We start from the raw sequence: 23,552 nt of genomic DNA on the forward strand, positions 1-23,552 counted from the left end.
CATTTGAATATTTCTTGAAATCTTATCCCCTTATGTCTGCCATATTTGATTCCAAAATGGCTGCCTTAACAAATTTTATAGACCAAACTTTCTTAATTTATGCTGTTTATTTAGGTAAAAATGCATTTTCAGCTGAACGTTCAATACAGTATCTCCTGGTAAAAGCATATATCAATATCAGGGTCACATTGGGTTATAATACAACCAATCAAAAAATGAAAGTAAAGATGCATTTTAAGCAGGTCAAGGTTGCATTCCTCATGATTATCAAAGTCAAAATGTCAAAAGTTTGTCAGTTAAACCTCATAGCAATTACCATTACATTTGCAAAGCTGGGTGCAAGCCTTTTTAGTCTTGAATGTCTTAAAGCATTTGCAGTTTCCTGAGCAAGATTTAGTGCAACCACAAGCAATCAGTTCAAGACAGGCTTTTTCAGCTACTGGTAAAGGTTTGTAACATCCATCCTCAGATTTTCTCCAGCCCCAGTCATTTGCGCAAGGGAGTTGCGGTTGAGATTGGAGGCACTGGCCCCAAATGTATCCTGCCTGGTAAACTGATCTCTCGATATGCTCCTCAAGTGCTGCCCTGGTCGGAGGAATATTGTCAATGTTTCTTGAACATTTTGTGAACAAGTTCATTCGTGCTGTGTTCACATGGATATCATCACTAGTACGACAGTACATCAAAACTACAAACCGCTCCAGTTTGCCAATGACCTCTTCTGAAAGTATGCATGAAGACGATAGCAAGATGAAAATCTCTGTTATTTCTTGCAATGCAATCCAAGTGTTCCAAGCTGTTTTCTTTCCATAATTTGCAAAATATGCTGTTGTGTCGCATCCCGTGAAAGCGTGAAAGAATGGCAGTCCTTTTGCCTTCTGAGGACCAATTGAAGATACTATCTCATGAATAGGGATGTACCGAAAGTCTTTGCCAGTTCCAAAGGCAATCCATAGCTCCTGAAGGTTAGAAATGTCACTGAAACTAGCAACTGCCAGGACAACAACATCAGTGTCCACTGTTCTGATCATCACTGTTTTGAAGCCAGACAAAACTGTATCCTGGACATGCAGCAGGATCCTTGAATCTGCTTCCTCTTGTGTGCATGGCTGAAGTCGATCCGTTTGCAGATCTAGACTTGAGCTAACAACAGACTCATTCAAGGTGGATACAATCACTCTGTTTCCAGTGTCATTTGAAACACACTCGTTAGCTAGGAACTGAAAAAGTTCATCTTTGTTGTTATCATTACATAGGAAATTTTTCCAATTTCCTGGAAGCTTGACATTTTGTGACACCCGTCGGCGAGCACCAGTTCCTCTGCTCTCTCTTGTAGAGAGTTTTAAGCTGTCCTTCAAATAAACATCCCAAACTATGTCAATTCGATAAGATTTCTGTAACTCAGACATCACATATGGTAGGAACACCTCCTTAGCATACTCCCCAAATGTCTTAGCTTCTCCAATTGGCAGAAAGTGTACAACAGCTGCTCCGTCAAAGACTCGAACATCAACAATAGGATGACTTGAGTGCAAATCCTTGTTTTGAGATTGGAGACAGTCTACATGATCAGACTTTTTCCCTTTCCTCAATTTCCCTCCTGAAGATATTGATGGCGGATATAGCTGGTTCTCATGTTTGAAAAAATCATCGAGGTTACTTTCCCTCATCTGGCTAGCTATATATAGTCTGGAGAAGAGACTACAGTCATTCTTAAGTTCTTCTAGAACTTTTTGTTTGTCCTTGGACACACCAGATTTTGATTTACTTTTAAAAAACAGGAATGAATTTCTCGAAATTGGTGCACTTATTGCTGTCTCATTTTTCACTAATCGCTCCTCAATGAAGGTTTTGAATTGTTCTGTCCCAAGTATTTCAATTTTTTTTAATACTGTCAACTACACACTGGGACAATATATCTTGTGTGTCAATTGTAGACAAGTTCTTGCTTTGATCAAGAAAAGGATTTCCAAGTTCCTCCATTGTGTGAACAAGAGCTTGCACATCCTCCAAGAAAGTTCTTTGTGTGGCGTGGCTCTGATCATGATGTTTGCTTCCCGTGTCTGCAGCATCTGGTAGATCCATTTCGAGTTCATATTCCGCTACAATCTGTGAGAGCTGTGGACCAGCCACCATCCATCCATACAAACACTAAGAAATAAAATCTAAAAGTAAAAAAAAATAATATGACGGCCATCTTGAAATCCAAAATGGCCGCCATTAGGTCACTTTTAAAGTTAATAACATCGACTGATCCTCTGAAATTGAAAACATGAAGATAGACAGTGATTTTATGGTCTATTACCCGATATAACACAGAAGTTTCAGAAAAATAGGAGATTTTGGCGGCCATATTGGAATTCAATATGGCGGCCACCAGGGGACACTATTTTCTAGGGTCTATTTTTTTTATGAACCATAGGTCCCATAGAGTTCACATATCAAGTTTCATGCTTTCTTCACAAACTGAACGATTCTGGTGAAAAGTGGCCCTTAGCCGCTCAGCTAATATGCTAAATCTCTCTCTCTCTCTCTCTCTCTCTCTCTCTCTCTCTCTCTCTCTCTCTCTCTCTCTCTCTCTCTCTGAAATACTCTTTTAATATTTTCATTTGCACGTCGACTGCCTACAGTTGAGAATAAAAGAAGGTTCATTGTAATATCAGACTTGAAGTCCACAAGCAATAGTCGGTCATTCGGTTCAGAAGTATCTAAAAGTGGTAAAGTGGCAGTTAACCCAAAGCGCTTCTGCTTGCTCAAGATTTCATCACATTTTCGGTCTTATGAAAGGAAAATTATTGCGTCTACATGTACTTGGGGACTACTGTAGTTACTACGCTTATATGCATTGAAGAACGTATTTATAAGTTTCATAAACTTAGTGCGTATACATTGTGATGGCAAAGTTAAATGCTATTTTTAACGTTTTCTTAAAATAAATTTTTCGTGCTTCATAAATAGATTAGGTTAAATAATTGAAGTTTTTATGTAAAATTTACCAAATGGGGGGGGGGGGGGGGTCCTTGAAGCGGGTCGTTCCAACCCTGAAGAAATTTCATAATGCCATTGAAGGTCATATGAATTACCTAACAATATCCTCAGGGCATAACGCAGAGTCCTGAAATAACCACAACTATAGTACTTCTGTAGCTGCTACATCCGGCAGGAGGATCAGGCAATCATCCCTTGGCTGTCATTTCAGGACATAGAACTCTGGCTATGTCGAGCCTCTCGCCGCAGTAGAAAATAATTGGCCTGGGACAAAGACATTCCTCTTTCCTTTTTCTTTTTCTTTTTCTTTATTTTTCAGTGTTAGCGTTAAAGGGGGAAATTTGGGTTTAGAGTTCTTCCTCGAAGAAGTGTAGAAAGAGAGAGGATTTCTCTTTTTGTACTTTTTATTATTATTATTATTATTATTACATAAGCTACATCACTAGTCAGAAAGCTACATCACTTGTCAGAAAAATGGATGTTATAAGCCCAACGGCTCCAACAGTGAATAAATAGACCAGTGAAGAAAGGAAATAGGGAAATAAATAAACTAGGCGTAACAAAAGAAGTAATGTACAATATATAAAAAAGAAATAATATAAGATATTTTAAGAACAGTACCAACATTAAAACAATGATCGATATTTTATATAGAACGACTTGAATTTACTATGGGTTAAAAATCCCATATTGACAAACACACTTTGGAATTGGTCATCTAACTTAAACATTTTCATTGCCTAGAAACATTTTTAGATGTGAATGAATTAGCTTGGTTAAGCAGGGCGTGGGACCTGCAACTTCACTCCATGTTCAGTTTCTGAAACAGGATTAGTGATCTTTTTACTTTGAGATATGTCAATCTCTAAAAGTGTGCAACGTACACACATATATCAGAAACTCCGCATTGCGCTATTCTTTATTTTTTTTTTTAACCATCATGTCCGGTATTACTTATTCATAAAGGGTAATTTATCCTTTCTTTATTGCCCCTCATTAGCGCAATGGAAGTTTTACGGTGTTCATTGCGTGCTCAGTAGGAATTTTATGGCTTCTGTAGGTAATACAGCCAGAGACTATTTCTGCAATGTTTATTACGTCCTTCTGCACCAATTCATTTACACACACACACACACACACACTCTCTCTCTCTCTCTCTCTCTCTCTCTCTCTCTCTCTCTCTCTCTCTGGTGAAAGTCTTCAAGCTTTAAGTAGTATTTCAGGTCTCTTTTTATTCCAAAAGAAATTTCCAGAGCAAACTTATCTTTAACTTATAAAAGCTACAAAGAAGAAGTCCAAGATAGGCGTTTGTCTTAATAATTTGACCCACAAAATTCTCCTGTAATGGGAAGGCAGGTGTATTTGGAAACTCACATTTTATCAGAAATAAATTTGAAACACCTCTTTCTTGACAAGGAAAACCTAGATTTTTTTTTTAATTTGACTGTCAAACATTTATATTTGACTGGTATCATTTCCCCTTCCGTGACCCCGGTTGTGACACCATATCACTTGAAAATGTTTGATCTTTATTTTTTTAAATTCTAATAATAGTTAAAGTAGTATCTATCTCTTAAACATAAGTTTGGTGGTCACGGTGATTTATCGAAGTAATTTTGGGTATTATTGGTGGCTTTTTTCTTAATTTCATTGCCAAGTCATTGATAGTTCCAAATATAACACAAATATAACATATATATATATATATATATATATATATATATATATATATATATATATGTATATATATTTGTTTATATATATATATATATATATATATATATATGTGTGTGTGTGTGTGTGTGTTTATATATATATATATATATATATATATATATATATATATATATATATATATATATATATATATATATATATATTTATATATATATATATATATATATATATATATATATATATATATGTATACAGTATATATAATCACCTTTGTAAAAATAAAAGTATTTAATCAAATGGTCTTACCAGCATTAACTTATGCATCAGAAATTTGGAGCCTTAGAACGTAAGCTTGTTAAAATTCAAAGAGCTATGGAAAGAATAATGATGGGAATAACATTAAGAGACAAAAAAAAGGGCAACATAGATACGAGAGCGAACAAAAGTAGGGATACTCTAACAAGTAAGAAAAAGAAATGGACATGGTCGGGACATGTAATGAGAATGACAGACAGAAGTATATTAAAGATACAGAATATGTCCCTAGAGATTACAAACGAATCAGGGAAGGAAGAGAAAACGACGAATGGACGAGCTAAGTAAATTCGCATGTATAGAGTTGCATAGAAAGACCATAAGCAAACGGGAGTGGAAGGACATATCTAAGGCCTTTGTTTTGCAGAGGACTAGGAACGGATGATGATGACGTGACATAAATATACTTCTATGTAGTCGTCATGTTATCATATCATGTCACGCGTGAACGCTTATGTCAACATTAGCCTCTATTTGGTGTTCCTTGTTGTGTACCTCAGCTTCTTTAAGAGTAATGGGAAGAAATTCAATTTGTTATCGTTATTGTTATTGTTATTTATACCCTTTTCATTATTATTTTATGGACGGCTTATAATGATGCGTTATATACAATTACTATTATTATTATTATTATTATTATTATTATTATTATTATTAATATTATTCTAAAAAATACCCGTTTTCCCTAAGATAATATTAGTCTCTTCACTATTTACACCGTTATTATTGTCATGATTATTGTGATGTGAACATTCCCCAGAAATTCATGAACAAGCCAAGCAAATGTTTATGAATTGAAGAAATGAACTTTGTCATAAAAATGCATATTAGAATGAAAGCGAACAAAAGCAATGAGTATACATTTACTGTCTGGGCAAGCGCTTGCATAGAGCAACCCTCTGAATCTTATTATGTCTTGCCTTCTTCTGTTTGCATGCAGTTATTACTGCATCGATAATCTTGCGCCTTGCGAAGTCAAGGAATACACCTATAGCGTGACCTTGTACTGTGGAAAGTCAAGGTATACACGATGCAGGGATCTCATTGCGGGGGATTAAAGAAAGTTTATTCTGTGTATTAAAGAAATTTTATTTATTTTGGTATTAAAGAAAGTTTATTCTGGGTATTGAAGAAAGTTTATTTATTCTGGGGATTAAAGAAAGTTTATTCTGGGTATTAAAGAAAGTTTATTTATTCTGGGGATTAAAGCTAGTTTATTCTGGGTATTAAAGAAAGTTTATTTATTTTGGGATTAAAGAAAGTTTATTTATCCTGGGGATTAAAGAAAGTTTATTTATTCTGGGGATTAAAGAAAGTATTTTATTTTGGGGATTAAAGAAAGTTTATTTATGCATAAAGCTTATTTATTTCTGTCGGGTTCTTCAAGTATGAGCATATTTTAATCTATTATTTGAATGTATAGGTACATGCGTAAGCGAGGATTAATCCAAATTGAAATCTATTCAAGATTGAATGATTGGTTCCAAGGAAGGAATGCGGATTCAATATATGTTAGATTTATTGATAAATTCTCTCTCTCTCTCTCTCTCTCTCTCTATCTCTCTCTCTCTCTCTCTCTCTCTCTCTCTCTCTCTCTCTTTTTGTACTTGTAAATCAGTCCCTCGTTGTAAGTGAAATGTAGAGATTCATAAATAAAGTGAGAATATCTTGTTGCCATCAACTTTATCCTGAATTCAAATGCAAACTAAATCCTGTCATCATAAGACAGTCAATTGCGTTTAAGCCCCATCATGGCACTGTTAACACTGTGCTCTGATAAAGCGGTTGAAGCCGGTTTCAGAATCCTTGTGTATTCTAGACTGAATATCCCAGGTTTCTTCATTTGGCAAATACGATTTATTAAATCCTGACGTCATACAGTAGTTGGAGATGAATCCCTATTCATTATTGATATTAGATTTTTGTATTGGGTGTTCTGAGGCAAAATCTAACCCAAGAGAAGTCTGGTCAAACGCTGTGCATGAAGGAGAAGGAGAAAAATCAATCATCTTTAATATGAAATGATTTAAAGAATGTTCCCTCTTTCGAGGGATGCGTCATATATAAGTAGATGATGATAATAACCATTGATTATAATGGTGATTGTTGTTGTTTATAGCAGAATAAAATTGTCATATATATATATATATATATATATATATATATATATATATATATATATATATATATATATTTTTATTCTATATATATATATATATATATATATATATATATATATATATATATATATATATTTTTATTCTATATATATATATATATATATATATATATATATATATATATATATATATATATATATATCTATATATAATATATATATATATATATATATATATATATATATATATATATATATATATATATTGTGTGTGTATGTATATATAATATATATATATATATATATATATATATATATATATATATATATATATATATATATATATATAATTCAACTCACAGAAAAGTTTAAGTAAATATTAATGATAGTGATAGCATATACAGGTAACATAATTATCTGTGATTGAGGAGTAATTACTCATAATCACCCAGCTGGTGAAACCTGAACTATAGCGTAATTATCCCGAAAATTACACCCAAACAATTTTGGTTCTACGTAATTCCACGGTCATCTTATGCAAGAGAATTTTACATTAAGTACGAAAGGTTACGGAGAATCAATAAAGACCTCACCAAAATAGATCAGTGGCCAAGGACGCCAAAACAGAAACTCCTATAAACAGACTTGGACGTCTTAAATTATTTCCCAGTAGAGATGTTAAGACCTTCACGTTAATTCCTTAGATGTTTCGTTTTCATTATCTTTTCCAGAGCAGGGCACCAGTCACCCGTTGAAATACTACCACTAGAGGGTTATGGCATCTTTTGACTGGCCAGACAGTACTGCATTAGATCCTTCTCTCTGGTTACGGTTCATTTTCCATTTGCTTACACATACATCGAATATTCTGGCCTATTCATTACATATTCTCCTCTGCCCTCATACACCTGACAACGCTGACATTACCACACAATTCTTCTTCACCCAAGGGGTTACTGTGTTGTAATTGTTCAGTGGCCACTTTCCTCTTGCTAAGGGTAGAAGAGACTCTTTAGCTATGGGAAGCAGCTCTTCTAGGAGAAAGACACTCCAAAATCAAACCATTGTTCTCTAGTCTTGGGTAGTGCCATAGCCTCTGTACCATGGTCTTCCACTGTCTTGGGTAAGAGTTCTCTTGCTTCTATCTAATTTCTCTTCCTCTCGGTTTGTTATAGTTTGTATAGGAGATATTTATTTTAATGAGGTTACTCTTCTTAAAATATTTTATTTTTCCCTTTTTCCTTTCCTCACTTGGCTATTTTCCCTGTTGGAGCCCCTGGGCTTATAGCATCCTGCTTTTCCAACTAGGATTTTAGCCTAGCAAGTAATAATAATAATAATAATAATAATAATAATCTCCTAAGGCTATTAACGCAAAGGGCCATCGGTTAGATTTCGTCAGTCGGCCCTAACTTAAGATTTTAATTCATTACTTCTCCATTCATCATCTCCCACTTCACGCTTCATAGACCTCAGCCATGTAGGCCTGGGTCTTCTGACTCTTCTAGTGCTTTGTGGAGCCCAGTTAAACGTTTGGTGTACTAATCAATATCCCTCTCTCTCTCTCTCTCTCTCTCTCTCTCTCTCTCTCTCTCTCTCGCGTAATGACAGGGCCAGTCACTGGCAGCAGGGTGAAGGATTGGGTTTAAGGCGATAGACAAGATGTCTTTTCGGCTTCTGCTCCATGATCTTACTGTAATCTTTCTAGAAATAAGTATAAATGATTAATGCTTGGGGTTAAGTCCTTACAGTTCGGACAGCCATATTCATCCCCGGGTATTGGGGATTACATAGTCGATGGCTTCCCCTATGATGGTTCTATTATATTGGTTAATAGAAATTCAGATCTATTTATTTCTATATATTTCCCTTTTTAGGGGTAGAAGTGCGAGTTAATTCAAGATTATAGTTTTATTTTTCTACAACGGTGTCTTGTTATAAATTTTGAATCAATAATTCCTTTGAATATTTACTTCGTATAATGTAATTAAATCTCTTAATAATTTGCTTATACTATTTCAAAGATGAATGGAAAACTCATTGTAATTGCATTCAGAATCATATCGTTTTTTCAGGATATATTTCTAATTATTTATCAGTGAAAATTAATTTTAGTTATAGAACCTAAATTTATTTATTAAATCCAAACTTAGAATTATAAATACTGTAGTTTCAGATGGATTTTTACTTTAGAAATATATTGGTTAATTTCATGACATAGCATTGTAAATTTGTAATATATAAGAATAATTTCTCTCTCTCTCTCTCTCTCTCTCTCTCTCTCTCTCTCTCTCTCATTCCATTTATTCTACTAAACTAACATTATTTTTTCAGGTTACCATTTTTTTTCCTTCAGCCAAAGTGTTATAAAATTGGAGGGGAAGAAAAATTGATTTGATGTATTTGGTCTTGGGTATAATGACTAGGAAATTTGTTTTGATTAATTTTAATTGGGTATTAATCACAAGAACCAATAATTTATTGCATAATGAGCTTTAAGATAATTGATATTTCATTTAAGAAATTTTTTCATACTTTTAATCTAGAGTTATTAAAAACATTTTTTTTCTTACAGGGTATTTTGAAATTATATAGTTAAAAGCAAATCTTTATATAAGACCAGAACACGGCCAAGTATTTTAGGAATCTCATTTTTCTTCTAAAAACTGGATCGTATTTGTGAAATGTTAGCTACATCATTTCAAAGAAGTTATTATTATTATTATTATTATTATTATTATTATTATTATTATTATTATTATTATTATTATTATTATTATTACTATCATAATTATTATTATTATTATTATTACTATTATTATTATTATTATTATTATAATTATTACTATCATAATTATTATTATTATTATTATTATTATTATTGGGGATTTAGTCTTATATTTGCCTTATCTATTACGTATTGTCAAATGTTTTAACTCTATTACTTTTACAGCATTCAGTGTTCAATGGCCATACTTATATGAGGCAGATTATGTACAGATATATTAGGTCGAGACAGAGTATTTGTAATAGTACGTTTTATTTTAAATGTAGTAAAATGATATGTTAAAAATAATTACATTAACTGTAAGGAATTAATTGTGCTATGAAGAAGATACCATTAATCTAGTTCATGATAAGGTTTTTGCAAAGGTATTAAATATAGTAACCTGATAAATTTGTGCATAAGAAATATTATTAATTTCGTTTGATTAGAATATCAAATTTAATGTTGTGAATAACACAATAAATGTCCGTAAGTAATATGAGAAGTATAAATTTTCAATTCAAATTGAATATATTCCAACTGGAATGATTAAGAATCGACAATTCCTAGTCAGCTTCGTTATTAATAATGATTTTCTAATACAATATTCATTGCAATTAAATATTTGATTTTTTAATATCATAATTGAAATCTAAAACACTTGATAAATAGCAAACGAAGATTTTGAATATATATTTATGATGTGACAGTCTTTTTTTATATTATTTTTTCATTTTCCACATATAAGTAATATAGAAATTACTTAAATTTATTTGCATTTCCGTATTTTCTTTAAATATAACTTATTTATTGTTTATTTACCTCGTGCTTACTCATTCTATGTTGCGTTATTGTTATTATTATTGTTGTTGTTGTTGTTATTATTTGTCTATTCATTTACCATAATCGTCTCTCCAATTCGTTTTTAGTTAACGTAATTCTGTTTAGGTAGGTTGATATAATTTAAATGTTATATATTCTATACTTATATTCATTATATATATTTTCAATCCATAATTATTTTCATCTTTCAAGTATATTTCTTGGTCATTTACATTGTCAATTTAGCTTCATAATTTGAAATTACATTATTGCTATCTACTCTATGCTATTAACATGACTCTTACCATCGCCACAGAACAGAAAAGAGACCATTATTCCATTAAATAAGCTTATTTACGTCTTATTTTCTTAACTTCTTATTTTTAATTAAACTGCTTATTTCTCTTATAGTGCACTTATATATGAGTTGTGTGTATGGAATCACATATACCATAGGTTCAGTTAACGGCCTTGGTTAGAGTCAATAGTCCGTGGACGCTGTCTCGCCCCTTTAATTTCTTGGTAGAGAGAGTACGGAAGAGAGTCTTGGTCCAATTTGAATTTGATTGGTTGTACGACTGCATGCTCCAATACATACGTAAAACACGTGTAGATGCGTATATGTATGTATGTAGAGATACTAATGAGATATGTATGTGTGTATATATATATATATATATATATAAATATATATATATATATATATATGTGTGTGTGTGTGTGTGTGTGTGTGTATGTATGTATGTATATATACATACATAAATACATACATATGATTCCCATTTATCTAGATGCATACACTTGGTCATGTATATATATATATATATATATATACATACGTACATAACTATATATTGCTTTTGAATTCAGTGCAATAAAAGACATATGTGTAAGGATTCATTAATTGTTAGATGTTAGTTTTTAGTTAATCCAGCTCCAAGTGAATATGAATTGCCAGTAAAGTCACTTGGACATTTTATCTTTTAATCATTTCTTTTATTTAGTATTTGCAGTCCAAACATTCTTAGAAGTCAAATTTAGGTAATTGTTATTATTATTATTATTATTATTATTATTGCTTCTTTTGTTATAGTTTTGCTTCGTTATAGGCATAAATTATGAAAGTTACACATGGACATGTTTTGGACAGTGGCTATGCTGAACTTGGTATTAGTTTTAGAAGAAAACATACTGAGCAACTCATAAGGTTATCCCCTTGATAACCATAACTCAGTTATATGCTGTAAAATGATTAGAAGTTTTATCTTCACTGACATGAGTGGTAACGTAACTGTATTATTCTCTTTTATCCAATCAGCAACGTGTTTCGTGCTTGCCATGGTCCCTTGAGTAAGCATGAAGCCTTCCCATTGGCTGGATGCTCTAACGATTTTGTTGTCACCCACTCAGTAAGCTTAATCTATTCTCCTTTTCTTTTGAGTATGACCCCTTATCCCTCTCCAGAGGTGCGAGCCCTGGAACCCCTTTTCCCACTGACCCCTTCTTCTCCAACAGCTGATGAAATGGGGCCAGAAAATCCTTGGGAAGCGCCTCTTCGGCTCTATCATGAAGGCCACCTTCTACGGGCACTTCGTGGCGGGAGAGGACCAGATCAAAATCCAGCCGGTCCTCGAGAGATTGCGGTCCTTCGGCGTCAAGTCCATCCTGGACTACTCCGTCGAGGAGGACATCAGTCAAGAGACAGCTGAGAAGAGAGAGATGGAGTGAGTACATGAATATTGACCAGTTTTTTCACGCATTTTTTAAAGCTTGTTTTATGTTCCGCCTCATTAGGTTAGTCTGGTGCTTCATTTGCCTTTGTACAGGTGATGGGCAGATTAAGCTTTGTATATATTACTTTAATGTTTGTTTATATCGTTTTGGTCTTTTGAACGTTTTGGAGTCTGAAACTTTCAACGGTTACGTCTTTATCGTGTTACTCGCTATAGAAGTTGTTAACACTATTAGTTGATCTGTTTTGTCATGTGATTTGGTTAAAGGTCTGTTTCCAAGTTGTTTGTCATTGTCTTGGATCTTGTTGTATGCCTTTTCTACATCTTTTTTTTTTATTTATTTCTTATTAATGATATCTTTTCTGAGGTATATTGTAGGAAGGGCAACGAAATCAATCGATCTAAATAAGTATTATTTATGTTGTCATAAACTTGAACCGTGAAAGACGATGAGTAATTTGAATACTCACAATGACTTCTTGAGGATTTCAGTCATTTTTTATGTTTACAAAAATATTGACAGTTTTAAAATTGCCTATATGACTTTTTCATTATTTTGTATTTATTTGGGGAAAGAAATTGAAGGAATCGTTGTATCTTCAAGGCTAAGTAAATAATTCCGATTTAACAGCTGTTACAGTGGCAAGGATAAATTCATTTATTTATGGGATAGAATTTTTTTTTTATTTATTTTTTTTTTATTTTTATTTTATTTTATTTTTTTTTTTTGTACATTAACTGATGGAATTTCAAAAGGGAATTCTTAAAAATTTTGGAATCTTAACTAATTTGGACCAAAAGTTTATGAAAGTATAAGAATTATGCTATAGTGAAGAAAGATTTCACCATACCTACTTAAAAAAAAGTGCACCTCACGTGGCGCACTGTAGGCATTACTAAAAAGGCTTTGTAGCATCACTCCTGGGCTCAGCTGTACCAACATTTTATTCGTCAACTTGATCTTCGTTTTCGCTTCCTTTTTTTTCTCTTGCTGTCTAACCTCTTCGCTTTCATTTCATAGTATGTGATGTTTACCTCCAGTTATACATTGGTGCTGATTATCCTCCCCGGCCCCAGCGCAGTACTGTATGGTTTTTGCTTCAAAGATCATTAATCAAATTAAATACTACTTTTGGAAGATGTGCACAATATTTGATGTGTTCAACTTTTTGGTAGCGCTTAAACAATCTTTAATCACTGGTCTAAATATTAAGATATGGACACACACACACACACACACACACACCCGCTGGTCAGAAATTTGTTGGAAAGAGTAGTTTCCCAGTGTTACTCCCGGGGTACTCATTCTCATCAGGGTATGATTACTTCCTCTGTTCCTTGAGCGTGACAGGAAAGAAATATATTTATATATAGTCGGACACTGTCTCTGTTATATAAGAGAGATTTCATTGATATATAAAATTTTAATATTCATTGAATGTATTTGATTTAGACCTATATCTTTATCGTTTATTCAAACCTTGGCTTCGGGTGGACAGGCTTTCGTAATTTTTTGGAAATCAGATGGCAATTTCGATCATTTGACAATAATTTTTTAAAATTTAGACGTTTTATGATATTACAATTTTTTTGAAATTCAAAGGTCAGTTTTCATAATATTGAGCCTATTTTTTTTTTTTACAATTCAAATGTTGATTTTCATAATATTGACACTAATTTCTTTTTTAAATTCTAATGTCAATTTCGATAATTTGACACTATTTAATCAAATGGTAATTTCTATAATATTGGTACTATTTCTTTTCTAAATTCAAATTTCAATTGATCATAATATTGACACTTTTTTTTTATTTTCAAATGTCAATTTCGATGATTCAAGATTTCACATTCTCCTTATAGGTCATTGTATTGCTAATCATTTGTGTAATTTTTACTGCATACACATATACGTACACAAACACCACGTTCTGAAGGTGATTGCGCGTTTGGTATGAGCAAGGAGTTTTGCCAGTAAACGAGTGCAATGCATTTCTTTGCAATCTTCAAGGAATGAGACAAACTCTCTCTCTCTCTCTCTCTCTCTCTCTCTCTCTCTCTCTCTCTCTTTCTCTCTCTCTCTCATATTTTTCGGTAGTTCATATTAACAGTTCGTATGTAAACCATCTTTTAGCGAAAAGTATATATTGATTTACGTAATTTACCGTATGATTCATGTTAATAGACATATATATATATATATATATATAGAGAGAGAGAGAGAGAGAGAGAGAGAGAGAGAGAGAGAGAGTGCATTGCATTGCCGGGATATGTATGTAAAATCTTGGTTATTCAAGCTCTTATCATCGCCCTTGCAAAAGTTCTTGAATGTAAACTGATTAATCTTCGAAGTGAATTTTTCTTCCTTGGCGCCTACTTGGGACATGTTACCTTGCTCGCCCGCAAGCGCTCAGAATTGCCACACAAGACACGCACACGTCATTGCTTTCTTCCAATCTAATAGACTGAGGTATTTGTTATGGGTGCTATGCATATCTCTCTCTCTCTCTCTCTCTCTCTCTCTCTCTCTCTCTCTTCTCTCTCTCTCTCTCTTCTCTCCTCTCTCTCTCTCTCTCTCTCTCTCTGACCTAGTTGTTGGAACTGTGAATAGGTTTAAGGGAACTCCTCTTGGCATCTTGGCCAATTTATTCGGTCAGACGACTTGATTTCTTCCCAATGCATTTGCCAAGGTTGTGTCCGCCCCCCCCCTCCCTCTCCTTCCCCAGGGCTCAATATTGGATGAGGTGGGAGAAATGTCATTTTAGAAGTACAATACATTTCTTGAACTGATGGGAAGTACGTTGTGATTTTCAAATAGATAATAAATGTATGGAATTTGATTAACTGGGCAATACTTTAAAGGTTTGAACAGAGAAACAATGAAATGCAATATTTTAATTTTACTCATATTCATTTTCAGTCCTACATTTATGATTTCCCTATTCAAATCCTCTATCATGGTCTTGTATGCCACTAAATACTGATAACCAATTCAACATTAACGGCGCAGTTCGTCGTTGAGACGTAGGTAATAGATAGTACTGCATTTAATTGGACGAGGTGCACACGGTATTCGAGAAGTTTAGAAAAAGAGTTTCTTGAATGGACACATTTCTCTCTTAGTATTCTCTCTAGTGTTTTGGCTCATTCGTCCTTTAGAATAAAATGGCTCGCTTTTATTTATAAATACTTTTCCCTTTACAAAAGTCTTTACTTATTTTAGATACTTCAAACACTTGCACGTTACAAAGCTTGCCATTAATAATTTGCTTTTGTTTAATGGCAAAATAGATTAAATCTCATCTTCAGGAATAGTTTCATTCTTTTATATTTCTCCTCCCATTTTTAAAAACGGTCTGAATTGGATTTTTTTTTTTTTGAGATTTTAAGAATTTTATAAATCAAATAAATATAATTTAAAATATAAATTAAGTGAATAGTAACGAAAATAACTAACGCAAAGGACAAAGATCAAATCTACGGCCCATACTGCCCTGACCTCGAAGAAACAAAGGAGCTCGAAGAAACAAAGGAGGAGTGTTTTTAAATTTGTCATACCTCCGTTGTTTCTTAATATTTTGCCGTACAACTTGTCACCACGATAGAAAAGGATGCCAGAGATGACTTTGGGCGAATTTACTCATTTTCATTGATTTGAAAAATATTCTTCAAAAAATCAGGAGGTCGGCCCCCGTAATATAGTAATTTTCTTTAGAGCCTTTTTTTTAGACCTGGGGATGGACAAGAGGATAAGGAATTGGCAAACAAAAGTAAAGGAAAAGAATAGCCGCACAGAAAAGTAAATGAGAAGACAATGGATGGCCTGAGAAAATAAATATTTGGGGCGAAACAATGAGGGAAGCCATAGACCAGATCGCCTCTTAACCCTTTCACTGCCACTGATGACTTTGTGAACATTTTAAAAAGGAAACTCATTTAAAATCACTCAAACTATAGAAAGTTGGTATTCAATGGAAAGGTGTTGATATGAGCTTTCCAATAAATGTCAACAAGAAAAGGTTTCTGTGGTCTCAAAAGATTTTGCTGCATCAGGGATTTCGTAGACTTCACCAATGGCAGTGAAAGGGTTAAAGAGAGAAAGTTTATAAAGGGGAACATTCCAAATCTTGGCAGTAGGAGGAAAGAAGCAGTGTCTGAACATCGCAATTCGAGGATTGCCAATTGCAACAGGTTACAATTGTTGGAAGATATGACCTGAGGTGTGATGGTGATTTTGTATTTTCATTTTCTGCCTTTTGAGTAAAACCCTATTCTCTCTCTCTCTCTCTCTCTCTCTCTCTCTCTCTCTCTCAGTGAGTCATAGTTTTGACTGCGTCTCAGAAGACGTGGTTTCCTCAGTGTGCCAAGAAAAAAAGGGGGAAATATATTTGGTGTCGCGTAGCACACCCTGACTGACTCAATGCTTCTTTCATAGGTCTTTTAAGCAGAAGCCGACGGGACGTGGTTCCCAGTATATTGAAATCTAAAGTTGATAGGGGGAAAAAAAGGCAAATAGGGCGCGGGTAATGACAGGATCGCTTCTTGGAATGCGGAAAGGTTGGGGTTAGAAATAATGGGAGCGCTCACTGAGGTAGTAAAACAAGGAAAATTGGTCGCCATTATATATTTTTTCTTTCTTTCATTTTTTTTTAGAATTCACTGCTCATGTCATCTGTGGTATCCCAAATAGTTAAAAGATATTTCCCTTTGGATTAGTTTTTACCTCCACCAGCGAAGTTGGGAGGAGGTTATGTTTTTGTCCCTGTTTGTCATTTTGTCTGATTGTTTGTGAATAACTTCCACAGTTCACAATTTTACTCATACATTAATGAAACTTTCAGGGACCAATTGTTATGTTGAGACGTGGAAGTGTTCCAGTTTTGAAAGTCCTAGGTCAAAGGCCAAGGTCAATGTCGAGCAAAAGGTCGACCGAATTAACCCTAACGTTAACCCCAAGTTTGCATATGGTTGTCACACTGATTTCAAATGCGCTTACGGTCTAAATTGATTCTGGGGGAGGCAAGCTGGTTTCGAGAAATAAACTGCCGTGGCGGAGGTCTGCACTCTCAGATTGCTTTCTCTAGTTAAAGGTGTTTCGATAGTAGTTGATTTGGACCTGGTAAGAATTTCGAACTCAAAAGTAACGTGTAGGTTCGAATCCAGTGGAGGGTTGATTCTTTTTAGATCAAGGAGTGCATTTCAGATGCAGAGCAACAGGTGGGTTCAAATCTATGGCGCAGTTGTCTGGAGTAGATCCAAATCTGTTTGCTTGTGCAAATGGGAGGCAATTTTCTTCAAATCTAGGATCGCATGTTGGCGAGAATCTAAGTGGGAACTTGGGTTTCATCCAAGAGCTTTCTTTCTTTCTCTTTTTTTTCTTTTTTTTTTTTAGTTCTGACAAACTGCATTGAGATGTATTGATACTTGGTGCTAAATTTAAAGGATTTTAATTTTATATACATGTATAGATACATCATCATCAGGTGTTTCTAGTCCACTGCGGAATAAAGGCCTCAGACATGTCTTTCTACTTGCGTCTGTGCTAGTCCACACCCGCGAATTTGTACATATATACAGTACATGCATACTATGGTTTACATATAGTGTATTTATATTCTTACATGCAAGGTAGAACTGAAATTTATAAAATAAAATCAAAATCAGAATTTTTAAAGGCATTTATAGGACAACTTACTTCAGTATTTATAGCTCGAGAAACGCTTGAGCGAATGATGAAATCGCGAACGGTGCAAATTGGTAGCCAAGAATAAAGGACAGGTGGCGTGAACTAACTGGCTAAGCCAGGCGCCAAGTAGGTCACGAGTATAGTATCCCGGGATGTAAACATATCCTCGCATACTTAATAAGAACAGATGTATTCCAAAATAATCTGAATGCTGCCGTTTTTAAAATTTGAATATATCTGTTAAGTCGAGTTTATTTCTATGTTGATTTAAATGTTTTAATCTTATTCTTTATTTGATAAATGAAAGAATCCAAGTTTGTTTTTCTTACCTCAAATTGGCACATTGATAAGAACAGGTCAGGTTACTGTTTTGGATTTTGTTCAGAAAACGGAACAATTATTTTTAAATGTTAGATGACTGGCTTAAAATTCGGTGAAGTGAATCAGACAAAGCAACGTGTAGTATCATTGCTTGGAATCTTTTCATATTGACTTTTTTGACGTGAGGTATAGAGTTTAAGATAAAGGATTTGATTATGATGATAGAACCTTAATATAAAAGATACATAAAAAGTAATATATTCGATAATTTTCAACGATTGTGAGAGACGGTTGAGGCATTAAAAAACAAAATATCTTTTATCAAAATGGAATAATTCAAATAAAACCTTAAATATTACTCCGCAACAGCACAAACTTTAAACAAAGACCAACTCCTCCAGACCGCCAGAAGTAATTTCCCACCATGTAAATGTAGGGTTCCCAAATGACGGGTCTGGTGACCTTCGTCAAGACGCGGACTGGTTGAAGGGAACTTTGAGGGGAGCCATAAAGTTGGAGGTGGGTGGGTTATAGGCATTATTTTAGGGGTCTTGGTTGCATCAACATTTCAACCTTCTTTTGTACTTTATTCCGTTCTTGTTTCATTTTTCAACATGTTGTTGTCTAACCGAGTTTTAAGTTCATAATATAATTGTATGGTTTGCATACAATTATATGGTTTTCCTACAATTGTATAGGTTTCCTACAATTGTATAGTTTTCCTACAATTATATGGTTTTTTTTACAATTGTATATTTTTCCTACAATTGTAAAGTTTTCCTACAATTGTGCGGTTTTCAGAAAATTCTGTGGCTTTCTTACAATTGTATAGTTTTCCTACAATTATATGGTTTTTTTTTTACAATTGTATATTTTTCCTACTATTGTACAGTTTTCCTACAATTATATGGTTTTTTTACAATTATATATTTTTCCTACAATTGTAAAGTTTTCCTACAATTGTGCGGTTTTCAGAAAATTCTGTGGTTTTCTTACAATTGTATAGTTTTCCTACAATTGTATGGTTTTCCTACAATTCTGTGGTTTTCTTACAATTGTACAGTTTTCCTACAATTATATGGTTTTTTTACAATTATATATTTTTCCTACAATTGTAAAGTTTTCCTACAATTGTGCGGTTTTCAGAAAATTCTGTGGTTTTCTTACAATTGTATAGTTTTCCTACAATTGTATGGTTTTCCTACAATTGTGTGGTTTTCTTACAATTGTATAGTTTTCCTACAATTGTATGGTTTTCCTACAATTGTGTGGTTTTCTTACAATTGTATAGTTTTACTACAATTGTATGGTTTTCCTACAATTATGTGGTTTTCTTACAATTGTATAGTTTTCCTACAATTGTGTGGTTTTCTTACAATTGTGTGGTTTTCCTACAATTGTATGGTTTTCTTACAATTGTATAGTTTTCTTACAATGTGTGGTTTTCTTACAATTATATAGTTTTCCTACAATTGTATGGTTTTCCTACAATTGTGTGGTTTTCTTACAATTGTATGGTTTTCCTACAATTGTGTGGTTTTCTTACAATTGTATAGTTTTCCTACAATTGTATGGTTTTCCGTACAATTGTGTGGTTTTCTTACAATTGTATAGTTTTCCTACAATTGTATGGTTTTCCTACAATTGTGTGGTTTTCTTACAATGTATAGTTTTCCTACAATTGTATGGTTTTCCTACAATTGTGTGGTTTTCTTACAATTGTATGGTTTTCCTACAATTGTGTGGTTTTCCTACAATTGTATGGTTTTCCTACAATTGTGTGGTTTTCCTACAATTGTGTGGTTTTCTTACAATTGTATATTTTTCCTACAATGTGTGGTTTTCTTACAATTGTATAGTTTTCCTACAATTGTATGGTTTTCTTACAATTGTATAGTTTTCTTACAATTGTGTGGTTTTCTCACAATTGTATAGTTTTCCTACAATTGTATGGTTTTCCTACAATTGTGTGGTTTTCTTACAATTGTATAGTTTTCCTACAATTGTATGGTTTTCCTACAATTGTGTGGTTTTCTTACAATTGTATGGTTTTCCTACAATTGTGTGGTTTTCCTACAATTGTATGGTTTTCCTACAATTGTGTGGTTTTCCTACAATTGTGTGGTTTTCTTACAATTGTATATTTTTCCTACAATTGTGTGGTTTTCTTACAATTGTATAGTTTTCCTACAATTGTATGGTTTCTTACAATTGTATAGTTTTCTTACAATTGTGTGGTTTTCTCACAATTGTATAGTTTTCCTACAATTGTATGGTTTTCCTACAATTGTGTGGTTTTCTTACAATTGTATAGTTTTCCTACAATTGTATGGTTTTCCTACAATTGTGTGGTTTTCTTACAATTGTATAGTTTTCCTACAATTGTATGGTTTTCCTACAATTGTGTGGTTTTCTTACAGTTGTATAGTTTTCCTACAATTGTATGGTTTCCTACAATTGTGGTTTTCTTACAATTGTATAGTTTTCCTACAATTGTATTTCGGTACTGAATAGCATCCTTGCCTCTATTGCTGGACCATGTAGCATAAATCCTCAAGTCCATTCTAATTTAGGGTGTAACAAGGACAGTCTGTGTCATTGTGAAGACAATGCATTCGGTGCTAAATGTTCTCCCCGACCCCAGTGGTGGGCCATGCAACATAAATTAATAAATTCATCTAATAAGGACAGTCTATCTATTTCTGAAAACAGCGAGTCATTTCTTTGCGCTAATTGGCAGCGTTTGTTGAAGTCTAAATCATTCGAACATCTGAAGTTCAACCTTTTTATAAAGGTTTTTATGTTAAGTAGGTTGACGTAAGTCACTTTTAATAGTTAATATATGACTGATCCACTTTATATTGGTACTGATCTTAATTTTTTTTTCATTCATTACTAATAATGCAGTATATTTAATTTGCGATTCCCCTATTACCTTTCCTCACTGAACTATTTTCCCTGATGGAGACCCTGTGGTTGTAGCATTTACTTTCCCACGAGGATTGTAACTTGGTTTAGTATAAATAATAATAATAATAATAATAATAATAATAATAATAATAATAATATAATAATAATAATAATAATTACATATTAAATGAGCTCTGATAAACGCTATAATTACAGCCTCAATTAACGTTGATAAAATGGACTAGTTTCCCCCATGAGGATGATTGACAGGAAGACCAAACACAATTACATTTTGTCACATGAAGCCCTGAGCGACTAACCCACAGACGCAGAGGGTATCATGATGCAACTTAATGACACAGAAACTCACACTTCTCTTCTTTTACCACTCGCCTGCGCGCCTCTATCACTGCAAAGAGCCTTGGCTGCAGACCAGAAATTCCTGCCTTCCTGGTTTGCCGTCTGGCGTGGGAGGGAAAGAAATACATGGAGGAAGTTATTAACTCCTTTTTTTTTTTTTTTTTAATGGCGGTAAAGATGTCGCTCTTGTTAATGGTTCTCTTTTATTGGGGGTGGTGCATTTTTTTTAATTGTTTTATTGTTTTCTTACAGTTCAATGTTGTTTTGTTTATAAAAATACTTTTGCGGAGAAGAGAAATTGTTTGATTATTATTATTATTACGAGCTAAGCTACAACCCTAGTCGGTAAAGTAGGATGCTGTAAGCCAAAGGGGTACAACATGAAAAAATAACCCAGTGAGGAAATGGAAAAACGAAATAAACTACAAGAGAAGTAATGAATAATTGAAATAAAATATTTTAAGAACAGTAACAACATTAGAATAGATCATAGATATATAAACTATAAAAAACTTAAAAAAGAATCACTACAGGAAGAGAACACACATAGAATAGTGTGCCAGAGTGTCTCTTAAATAGGGTAACTGAAATTGGATGATGGATTTTTTTTTTTTTTTTAACAAAAGATTCTTTTAAATACCAACGTATACACCTAGTATACTGTTAAGATTCCTTGAGTTGTATATTCATCATATTTTAATGTTAGTGTGTATTCATTCAGAAAACCTATTGTATATATGTATGTATGTATTATATATATATATATATATACAGTATATGTATATATATATATATATATATACACAGGCTGGGCTAAAAGTAAGGATACAGTTATTTCATTATTCGTTATCTTTTTCACCTTCACAGTAACGTTTTAGACATGAATACATTTTGAGCACTTGAGAGATAAATTTTCATTGTTAAATGTCTACTGTATGTAAATAAAATGTATGTAATTAAATGTGTAGATGTTTTCTAAATATAAAGTGTTTAAGTGTTAGCTGTAACCTTACTTTTGACCAACCCTGTGTATATACTGTATTTTATATATATATATATATATATATACTGTATATATATATATATATATATGCACATATGTGTATATATATCAATATATATATACATACATATATATATATATATATATATTAGTATATATTTTATTAGTTTATTAAGAAGATGTCTTTTATCCTATCAGGGAACCAAAGGGCTATTAAAAGTGTTCTAAGGGTAGATTATTATTATTATTATTATTATTATTGATATTGTGTCTGAGCTTTGTTTTATAAGAAAATACAAGGACGCCACTACATAGATACAATAAAAAAAGCGCCTCCAAACCGTAATCAAACCTCATGGCCTTGCGGTCACAGTTAGCAAACCTTGAGACTCAAATGGAAAACAGCATTAAAAAAAAAAAAAAACCAGCCGCGTACGGAAATGTATCATAATGCTGGGAAAGTTTCCTCTCTCTCGCTGCTGATTGGTCGAAGGTTGTAGTCATGATACGGTTCTGCAACCTGATTGGCTGATGGACTATTTACGATGGGACTGTAAAACCTCATTCAGCTTGTTCGAAGGACGATGGTCGATGGTATTAGATGCCGCCACAAGGCGCTCTCTCTCTCTCTCTCCTCTCTCTCTCTCTCTCTCTCTCTGTTTTTTTCGGTCTAGATGCGATGGTTAAGAGTCGCATACGTGCAGTATTATGTTGCGTCACACTACACTTAGGGAGCTTGTTTTTCAAGTACGTATGGTATTCATACAAACGTACACACACCACACCCATATATATATATATATATATACAGTATATATATATATATATATATAATGTGTGTGGAGTGTATATAT

At 33.2% G+C, this 23,552-nt stretch overlaps 1 protein-coding gene across 4 annotated transcripts in view; it reads left to right on the top strand.

Annotated features, from left to right (window-relative positions):
• slgA (proline dehydrogenase slgA) overlaps positions 1 to 23,552 on the top strand; it is a 102,225-nt gene that overhangs the window by 25,767 nt on the left and 52,906 nt on the right. For all 4 annotated transcript variants that reach the window (XM_068393733.1, XM_068393732.1, XM_068393734.1 and 1 more), the window contains exon 2: positions 12,204 to 12,412. In XM_068393733.1, coding sequence (XP_068249834.1) covers positions 12,204 to 12,412 — 209 coding nt within the window. The remainder of the gene's footprint in view (positions 1 to 12,203; positions 12,413 to 23,552) is intronic.

Source organism: Palaemon carinicauda, chromosome 19 (genome assembly GCF_036898095.1).
Source record: "Palaemon carinicauda isolate YSFRI2023 chromosome 19, ASM3689809v2, whole genome shotgun sequence".
Taxonomy (NCBI): Eukaryota; Metazoa; Arthropoda; class Malacostraca; order Decapoda; family Palaemonidae; genus Palaemon; species Palaemon carinicauda.